The following is a 10548-nucleotide window of genomic DNA, read 5'->3' on the forward strand; positions in this document are numbered from 1 at the left end:
TTTATTTTATTTTTTCTGAAGGACTGAGAGACGACACCATGGTGGAGGAAGGGGCCAAATGTTCACCGGGGTACAGGAAGCTGCCATTGTAAACTTGGTTTTGGAAAATAATGAAATCAGATTACGAGAAATTCAAAGCCACATCATCCAAGACAACACCTTATTCAACAACATTCAACGAGTCAGTCTGTCCACATTGGCTCGCATTCTCAAGCGAAACCAAATCAGAATGAAACAACTTTATAAGGTGCCATTTGAGAGAAACTCTCAAAGAAACAAAGAGTTCAGACGAGCATATGTGGATGTAAGTACTATATTGACTGCAGTACACTACACGCAACATTGTTTCCCAGTGTACTGGATAACACCATATTGACTGATTTTTGTTCTTTGTTTTCAGGGAGTACTGGAAATGGATGCTCATGCAATCCCACATGAGTTCATCTTTATAGATGAGGCTGGGTTCAACCTAGCAAAGACCAGAAGAAGGGGGAGAAACGTCATTGGCCACAGAGCCATTATAGATGTTCCTGGCCAACGTGGTGGGAACATCACACTGTGCGCTGCCATCTCCAGTATGCATGGTGTCCTCCACCGTCATGCCAACCTTGGACCATACAACACAGCCCATATTCTCACATTTCTGGACAGAGTTCAAAACATTCTAGAGCGTATGAATGATGCAGACCATCAAAGAAACCGGTACGTTGTAGTATGGGACAACGTGAGCTTTCATCGTGCAGCCCCAGTCCAAAACTGGTTTGCTGACCACCCAACATTTCTTGTGCAATACCTCCCACCATACTCACCATTTCTGAACCCCATAGAAGAGTTATTTTCGGCATGGCGGTGGAAGGTATACGACCGGCAGCCCTTTGTGCGCATGCCTCTTGTGCAGGCCATGGAAGAGGCATGTGATGAGATTGATGTGGGTGCAATTCAGGGATCGATAAGGCACTCAAGGCGCTTCTTCCCTCGATGTCTGGCAAGGGAAGATATTGCCTGTGATGTTGACGAGGCGTTGTGGCCAGACCCGGCTGTGCGGCAAGATGCTACCTAATTATTTTTCTTGCCTCTTTGTTTTACTGTAATATATTTTTTCCGAAATTTTCTTTTTCAGTTTACTGTTTTTTTTTTTTGTAAGAATATTTTTGTTCAGTCCCATGTAAATACATCTGCTGTGCATATGTTGCACTGACTTGTTTACTGTAGTGAAAACAAATAAATAAATGTTGCAACAGCATGTGTGTGTGTGTATCTGCAAATATTTCTGTGCATGTGAACAATCTGATACATATTTTAGTATTATGGCAAAGCATACTAAAGATGGGGGTGCTTTTCATTATGCCCAACAGTGTGTAGTTGGTTAGACAAAAATCTGGTAATATGAATGAAGTGTGTGCCATTTCATGCAAAAGTTTGCTTTTGATAATGCTATGTGTAGTTTCGGTTGCAGTGCTTCATTTTGCAGGATATATGAGGTATTTTGCAGTTTGGGTGTGTGGTTTTGTGAATTGTGTTAAGTTTTTTGATAAAACCAGACTAGTTTGAAAAATTGTGTGTTAGCAATTGGGTGTGTTAGTAATTGGAAAAAACTGTAATATTGGTCATTTGTCTTCTGTTTCCATATGTGTGTGTGTGTGTGTGTGTGAGAGAGAGTGTGTGAGTGTGTGTGTGTGTGAGAGAGAGTGTGTGTGTGTGTGTGAGTGTGCGAGAGAGTGTGAGTGTGGGTGAGGGATGTGAGTGTGTGTGTGTGTGAGAGAGAGTGTGTGAGTGTGTGTGTGAGCGTGTGTGTGAGTGTGTGTGTGAGTGTGTGTGTGTGTGTGTGTGTTATATATGTATGTGTGTATTTTGTATTTATTATATTTATATGTGTGTGTTTGTGTGTGTGTGTATATATATATATATATATATATATATATATATTAATATTGATCTTTTAAACCTTTTCAGTATAGTAAAATTAAATTGTGTTATAAAAAAAGTTTTTGTCCCCATAAAATAATCTACCAAACAGCTGTTAATATCAAACAAAATGTTACTTTTAAATTATACTTTTGATTTAAAAAAAAACTGGATTATTCTGATCCCAGCGGAAGGGTGGATTTCAGGAACAAAAATATAATAAAACTTAAAAACTGGTCCTGTAGCATATCCCCAAACAGCTGTCAATATCAAACTCAAATATTATTTTTAATTTAAAGTTTTTGAGTTTTTTTTTATCACTGATTGTAAACTGCACTGGCACAATCATCAGAGATGGAGCAGTCAGAAGTAGTTATGTGTGTAAATGCAATGCAAAACATTGGCTTTTTTTCCATCTCGTTTCCATCGGCATGTCCCTTTAGGGGCTCCGTAGAGCACTCGTAATCCAGATTTGGAAATCTGAAAAAGTCAGGGTGATCCAATCCAATTTTGCTTTGAAAAACCAGAACCAAAAATATGATGGAGCATATATATATATATATATATATATATATATATATATATATATATATATATATATATATATATAATCAAAAAACATGAATCGCAAAACATGGGATTTCCAAATCCAGATCATTCTGATCCAGATTAAACTGGGCCCGTCTGATTCAAACACATTTAGACTTCAGACATGTTAAAGAAGAGGACAGAAATTGACAAGAAAGGAACTGTAACAGCAGCATTGAGGACAGAGATGAATCTGTCAGTGGTGCATTGTGGGTGTTGAGCTCAACATGACTGATGGGCCTCGCGGGACACGTTTATCTTCTGCTTTACCGTCTGACAGGCAAACCACACACTCAGAACATCTCAGAGCCGCCTGTCGTCACACGTCGCACACATTTACAACGTCCGAGACAGAAACCAGGCTGAAAATAGCCACACACACGGAATAATTAGGCCACGCTCTACAAGTAGGTCCTGATATGTGGAGCAGCGGGAGCCTCATGGAGTGAGATTTGGGTCGAGACACAGACGGGGATTATACTAAACTGCTTTTATTTATTACTGTTACAGTGTCGGGAATGTCCGTCGCTACTGAAACAGTATTTGCTGCTCGTTCTCTGGAATCAGTGTGAATTGTATTTATATTGCATTGATTTGATTTCTATTGATCGAACCCTAAATGAGTGGGATCATTTCACACTGGAAATTGTTATACCGTGCATATAATTAAAATAGATAATCAATCAGGGCTATTATAGTTAGCTAAGACTGAAACTTAAATTAAAACGTAAAAAAAAAAACATGCAATAAAATTAATGTTACCTGAAATAAAATATATATATTTTTTAATTCAGCTAGTTTCAAAGGTAACATTTCTTATTTTAATTTAGTATAACTTGATATATTAAAATAACTCAAACTGATTTATATATATATATATATATATATATATATATATATACATATAGACATATTTAAAAAATTCAAATCATATAAATAATAAAAGTAATGTTTTGTGTCTAAACTAATACTTGTTCCGGACAATCACTTCAGCAAAGTTTGCACTCTTTTCTGATCATTTTGGTTTTAAAAATAAAAATGTGTTGTTAAAAAGTAAAAAGAAAAGATTCTGAAAGCTTTGAAGGAAATCCCGTAATAATTTAATATGGCTTTACACTAGTAACAATAAATAGGGTATTTTATGATACAATATGATTAATATGATATTTTTAAACGATGGTTTCATTATAAATATGGTGATTATCTCTAAGGTATTAACCATCTGAATCTAACCATGTCTACAATTGGAAAAGTCAGCCAGATATTTATGATCATGGTAAGTATTGTGTCTTTAACAGCAGGGGCGCTTTTTACCTCAAATACCACACTTTTACATATTCTTCACTTACAGAAAAAACTACTTTGTCTCAAAATGAATTTTGGTCATTTTAAAGATTTTCGTGTGCTACATAAATCTATAAACGTTTTTTAAATGTTAAAGTTTTTTTTTAAGTGCTCTGTTAGAAGCAGTGCTGTTGGTAACGCATTACAAGTAACGTGAGTTACGTAATCAGATTACTTTTTTCAAGTAACTAGTAAAGTAACGCATTACTTTTTAATTTACAAGAGAATATCTGAGTTCCCTCTCAGTCGGTCACTCTCGACGTCACGTCGGAGGACCGACGAATTGGGATCTCGCTTAGAGGGACCAATCTACTTTTAAAAGTAACTCACGGTCTGTGACACAGATGTTGATCATTACAGATGCTGAACGTCTGTGAAAGGAATTTGAATATTTAATGAGAAGGTTAACTTCAGCCTTTAACGTTTATCTTTTTCTTTGAATAATTATGCCCCACTTCTTCAGACCTCAGCACTAAAATTGTATATGCAAATGATTGCACTTGTATTTTTCAGTCTGACTTTTTTCAGGGTGTATAATATCACTTTAGTGTGTTCACGCTCATATGAAAGTGAGAAGACAGATTATCATGTGGGACGGTCATTAGCATAATCTGAACCATTCATATTTTAGCATAATGTCAGAAAGACTTACTACTTACTAAAGGTGCTATTTGTTATTTTACACCATATTGTGGAGGAAGCGTTATTATGGATTATGGACTCTATGTATTTGAGTTATAAACGTCTTAATGCTGGATGTGTTTCAGCTTTTGTCTTCTCCAGATGTTAACTGATGGACTGGAGTGCTGTGGATTATTGTGATGTTTTTATCAGCTCTCATTCTGATGGCACCCATTCACTGCAGAGCATCCATTGCTGAGACACTGATGCAGTGCTACATTTTTCCAAACCTGATGAAGAAAAAACTCATCTACATCTCTGCTGGCCCGAGGGAGAGTAAAAGTCTAAAGTGTTTGCCTCTGGATTTGCAGCTATAATTTGTTCCAGATGTTTCCAAATGAATGATTCGCACACTTTCTGATTGCACGTTCGCTCTAAAGCGCCCTGATTAAAATGCTCAAGCGATAACATGCACCTTGTTATTATCCGATTAAACGGTTTACACGTCTGAGTTTCCTTACAGTGATGAGCAGCTCAAAGAAATTCATACTTTACTGCAAAACTGTAGCCTATTTACGTGGCTTTTGCTGGAGGCAGATGACTCGTTAAATTCACATTACAGAAGTACAAGCGAACGCAGGCGTCGATATTAAATGTCACTGGCCTTTTCAGGCAGAGTTTGGCACGGCGCTCATTTCCAGTTTTAATCATCTTTCTCGTTGGCGACAGTTGAAAGTGACAATAAAAAGGAGGCCAAAGGTGGCAGAGGATCAAAGCGGCGAGTCGCTAAAAGAGTCTGGCGGCCGCTGATAGAGATGCAGCATTGCTTTAGCGGCCTTCACACGTTCAGAGGTTTAATTTCTCCATCCTTCCCTTTTAACCAGGCCTCTTTCGGTCAATATATAATGTGTTTTCTCTGAGGACGCCGTCTGACATTCTCTTCAGTTTCACCTTTAAGGATGCACTTTCTTCTGCAGGTCTCAGTGGACACACACAAGTTCAGATGTATCCTTCGCTTTAAACTACATTCATTTTCCATCTCACGAGCGTCTGTGATGTGTGTGAAATGTCAGCGCAGTCATTGCCGTTTCGGACCGCTTCATTGTATTAGCTGCTGGTAGAGTGACTGAACATGGTTAATAGTTTGGAGAAATGCATTCTTAAAGGGATAGTTCACCCAAAAATGAAAATGTGATGTTTATCTGCTTACCCCCAGGGCATCCAAGATGTAGGTGACTTTGTTTCTTCAGTAGAACACATATGATGATTTTTAACTTTAACCATTGCAGTCTATCAGTCGTATAATGCATGGCAATGGCAACAGAATCTCTGAGAGTAAAAAAAACATGCGCAGACAAATCCAAATTAAACCCTGCGGCTCGTGACGACACATTGATGTCCTAAGACACGAAACGATCAGTTTGTGCCAGAAACCCAACAGTATTTATATCATTTTTTACCTCTAATACACCACTATGTCCAGCTGTCTTTGTGTGCGTGCACGGCATCCGGTGCGTGAGGTGTGTACGCGCACTGGCGTAGTTTACGCAAGCGCCGGAAGTGATCTCTCGCGCGTATACGTCACTCATTGTTTACACAGCGCACTGGTATATATATATAATTTTTTTTTTATTTTTTTTATGGTTTTAGTTTTAGTATAGCAACCCTAATTAATAAATGTACACTCTACAGATTCTGCACAGGGCCGGATTAAAGGTATGTGCATTTGCATAAAATCTTGGTCATGCAGATAAATGTTTTCAGATAGCAGTAAATGTGACAAATGCAAATTTGAAATACATACATTCATGAACATTTTAAACATGCTGTATTACAGTAAAATGTAAATTATTGGGATCTGAATGAGCGCTTTAACATTTAGGGTGAACCATAAAAATCATTGGCAAAAAGTGTCCCAAATCTCCTGATTTACATTACATTACATTACATGTATGCATTTGGGAGATGCTTTTATCCAAATGCTCATTTACATTTTTTTTTTAAAAGTTTTTGCAATTTAGCAATTTAGTTTTTTTTTTTTTTCGTTTTTAGTTACACTAAATAAAAATGAGAAATGTTGCCTTGGCAGCTAACTGAAATACTGAAATTTTTTAATAATTCACTTTATTTTATTACAAGCACATTTCTCATTTTAATTTAGTTTTACTAAAATAACTAAAAACTATAATAATAAACTATATAGACATGAACAACTATATAAAACATCTAAAAACACAACTGAAATGAAAATAAAAACTGATTCAAAATATTAATAAAAACTATAATAGTAGCACAATTGTTTTCAGTGTTAGTAAAGGATGTTCCTGAAAGTTTTATTTCAGTTTAGTTTATTTCAAGTATGGGGAAAAAATATGCTTTTAGTTTCAGTTTTAGTGACTATAATAGCTGTGGTTATATTTCTGCTGCATGTGCACATTAGACTGTTTATGCAACCGAATAATCATAAAATAATAAGCGATGAAGGAACTTAAAAGCTTGTAGGTCTTGAAACATTGCTGTCGATAATCCAAAACCTTCGGTAATAAATGAAGAAATTCAAGGTGAGCGTCATTTGTCTTTTTCTTCTAATATATCTGTATGTTTGTATGTATATATATTCATCTCTCTGTGTCTCTGTGTTATTTCTCTTATATCGTATGTATCAGACAGCTTGTTGTGTCTCTATAACCAGTGCTGGGGAAAGTTACTTTTAAAAGTAATGCTGATCCATTGGTAAAGCACCAATCTTCATATTTATTTTAGAACTACAGTAACATCTTCTGATTTCTGTCACCATGGCAACACCAGAGCTGTCAATCAATACATTGGAGGGAAAAAATGTAACTTGCGTTACTTATTTGAAAAAGTAACTTCAGAATCAGGTAAGGTTTGTGTTTCATCGGTTTGACGTATTTCCCCAATCATCAAGCATAAAAATATCTGTAATTAATACAAACTATGAAATATTCGGAGTTTCTGATGAATTTGTTTCTCATTCAAGTGCACGAAGAATATCCAGCAAATCAGAGTTTGTAATTAATCCTGATTGTCTGTTAATCGCAGAGCTCTTAAAGGGTTCACAAATTTATAATGAAAAAAAAAAGTTCTTAGTGGGAGAGAAGAGTTTAATTTCCATTGATTTTAATTAACTCCCATTTTAGACATTAGTAACCCAAAATGAGCTGGTTTAAAGTGTCGATGTGCTTTATTTCCGAAAGAAAGTGAAGGTGAGTAACCATCACACTTTTGTACTGTTTAATAATAATAATAATAATAAAAAAGATGGTTCATGATCTGCGTTTCGAAGTTCCGATCTAAATCAAATGATTTGCGATCCACGGATTAGTAATGTGATAGTCAATGTAAAAAGAGCAAATGGGAGAAGCAGATGAACACAAAAAAATCTCTTCTGCTCACTAAGAATGCATTTATTTGATCAAAAATACAGTAAAAATTGTGAAATATTATTAGAATGTAAAACAGCAGTTTTCTATGTGAATCTCTGTTAAACTGTAATGTATTTCTGTGATGTGCAGCTGTATTTTCAGCATCATTACTCCAGTCTTCAGTGTCACATGATCTTCAGAAATCAGTATAATATGCTGATCTGCTGCTCGAGAAACATTTCTGATTATTATCAATGTTGAAAACATTCATATTTTTGTGGAAACCGTGATGCATTTTATTTTTCAGGATTCACAGATGAACAGAAAGTTCAGAAGAACAGCGTTTATTTGAAATAGAATCTTTTGTAACATTATAAACATCTTTACTGTGTAGCTAATCAGCTCATGGGAAATATGAATAATTAACCATAACTAGTTATAATTAACTATTCATATTTTAGATCCACTGTAGATATTTAGCTGACCACTCAGGGTCAACCGTCTTGTCAATTCTAAGAACGTTAATTTCCTGGTTAAAGGAAATAACTTTCTTACTGTACAATTCTATAAGTTTGTAACATAAATCTGCATGATTATTGACTCCGGTTATGAGTAAACAATGAACACATCAAGTGTGATACAAGTAAGGTTTTATTAACTACATAAACACTTAAACTAGTCCAACATACTACATAAACACATTAAGCCAGTCTAACATACACATACACACACACACACACACAAACAGTTGGTATAGGAAAGGGTTAAAGTTTAACTCAGCATAGAAAGAGGCATAAAGAATGGATTTTATGGAACACTTTGCATGTATATTCAACAGATCAAAGCCTTCAGGGATACGTCAGATACTGAGTTCAAACACACCTTTGTAAAAAGGTGTAACTGATACTTAATGTATCAATTAATAAGACTAAGTTTGAAACTTAGCGAGTCTCGGCGGTCTGAAAGAGATTCCTGATGCAAATCTTAAAGCTTCCCGTAGATCTTTGCTGAATTCGGGTCGATGAAAAGAACCAGTTTGAGTCAGTGTCACTTGATGAATGGAAAGGACTAGGCCGAAGAAAAGGCCTGGCACAGATGCTTTGGTATCCTGAAGCGTTTCTCACATCTTCTTAGCTGATGACCGAACCACCGACTGACGGGTCACATGGTGTGTCAGCTTTAAGGTCAGAGAAGATCCCCGCCTCTCAAGATGGGCTTATCCAATGAGAAAAGCCGGAATCCCAAGTGGGCGTTTTGAGATCCTGTGGAGTTTATGGCTCTTTGTGTGGAAACATGGTACTTTAGTATCTGAAACTTTGATTGAAAATACTAAAGGTTCTCAGGGCACTAATATATTGCCTACGTACCAACAAATAATATACATTCTTGTTTAGATCATCAGAAGGCGAATTCATAGATACTAAACAAGCTATATGTAAGGTTATATGAATGAGTGGTTTATCGTAAGCATGAATAAAAATAGTCTATAATACAACAGATTAAATACAACACAGCAATAATATACACAATGGCCTGAAGAAAATGGGTGTTCATTCAAAGAAGGTTTTCCTATGAATTAATTAGTAGAAAAGTCAGTTTCTCCTGTGCATTTGTGCCTTTCTTATGAGGAAAATGAGGGAGGTTATCCCCTGCATTCCTTTTAGGCCATAAAACCAGTGATATCAGCATTGGTTACCAAGGAACCAGAGGCCTGTTCTGCTTTTCTGAGGTGTTAGGTGCATTTCGGGGGAAGGGTCCATAGACCCTCGTAATTGGCCATTTGGTTAGGTGATGGGGAGTTCGATATTATTTGTTAAATATAACAAAAAGTTGTGTGTCTGATTGGTCCAAATGCTACAACTGTGATCCATTGACAGGCAAAAGGCAGCGGCCAGGAGAGCACCTGGCTCACGTGGAGCTGTTCATCTTTCTCACCATTCTCCTGCAGAACTTCAGTTTCAGTCCTCCTCCTGGTGAGGAGCCCAGTCTGGAGAGCCAGGTGGGCTTCACACAAGCCCCTCTGCCATACAAGCTCTGCGCTCACCCGAGATGCTAAATCCTGCTGTCTGAGGATGCAATGTATGGGGTATAGCAAATTTTATGCAAGAAATATCACCCACAGCTTCCTTATGTTTACGGTTACACTTTGGGTCTTTTTTATATGCATATATAAATAATACAAATACAAAGTCATTTAAAGTGTACATTAAGTCCAGGAATTCCAAATCCTTTTTTTTTAATGTATTTTGCCATAATGTCCCACCATTACATAGATTATGATCTGTACAATCAAACAAACACAGGAAATGTGCTCTGGGCTTAAACACTTCCTGTCTACACAAGGAAAGAATTTGTTGTTAGAATGTGGGATCCTTTAGCTCTGTATGCATTATTTATTTCCCTTCTACAACATCTATTGATAATGCATAACTTTTTAAAAACATTATGAATATGTGCTTGCCAGCCTCTTATTACTTCTGTAGGGTGCCACACCTTCGATATACATGGTGACTAGATGTTTTCCCCCATTCTTTGTGATTGCTTAGTGTGTGTGTGTGTGTTGTGTTAATATAATTATGTTAATTGTTATGTTTACTGGGTTTTTTCCCCGAACAAATAAATGTCAAATTAATGTCTTATGTGAGCATAAGATACTTCTTTCAAAAACATTAAACATCTTCTCACACACACACACACACACACA

At 36.3% G+C, this 10548-nt stretch overlaps 1 protein-coding gene across 1 annotated transcript; it reads left to right on the plus strand.

Moving 5' to 3' along the window:
* Positions 1-27: 27 nt before the first annotated feature.
* On the plus strand, positions 28-1060 carry LOC107570926 (uncharacterized). The gene is made up of 2 exons (XM_016257209.1): positions 28-304; positions 401-1060. Exons 1-2 carry the CDS (start codon positions 59-61, stop codon positions 1058-1060), a joined length of 906 nt encoding a protein of 301 aa, XP_016112695.1. The 5' UTR covers positions 28-58.
* Positions 1061-10548: the final 9488 nt, after the last annotated feature.

The sequence above is a fragment of the Sinocyclocheilus grahami genome, unplaced genomic scaffold (genome assembly GCF_001515645.1).
Source record: "Sinocyclocheilus grahami isolate Dianchi unplaced genomic scaffold, SAMN03320097.WGS_v1.1 scaffold1522.1, whole genome shotgun sequence".
In the NCBI taxonomy this organism is placed as follows: domain Eukaryota; kingdom Metazoa; phylum Chordata; class Actinopteri; order Cypriniformes; family Cyprinidae; genus Sinocyclocheilus; species Sinocyclocheilus grahami.

Coding starts and splice junctions, on each gene's coding strand:
- LOC107570926 (XM_016257209.1), top strand. CDS start 59: ATGTTCACCGGGGTACAGGAAGCTGCCATTGTAAACTTGGTTTTGGAA. Junction 305..400: donor TCAGACGAGCATATGTGGAT/GTAAGTACTATA, acceptor CTTTGTTTTCAG/GGAGTACTGGAAATGGATGC.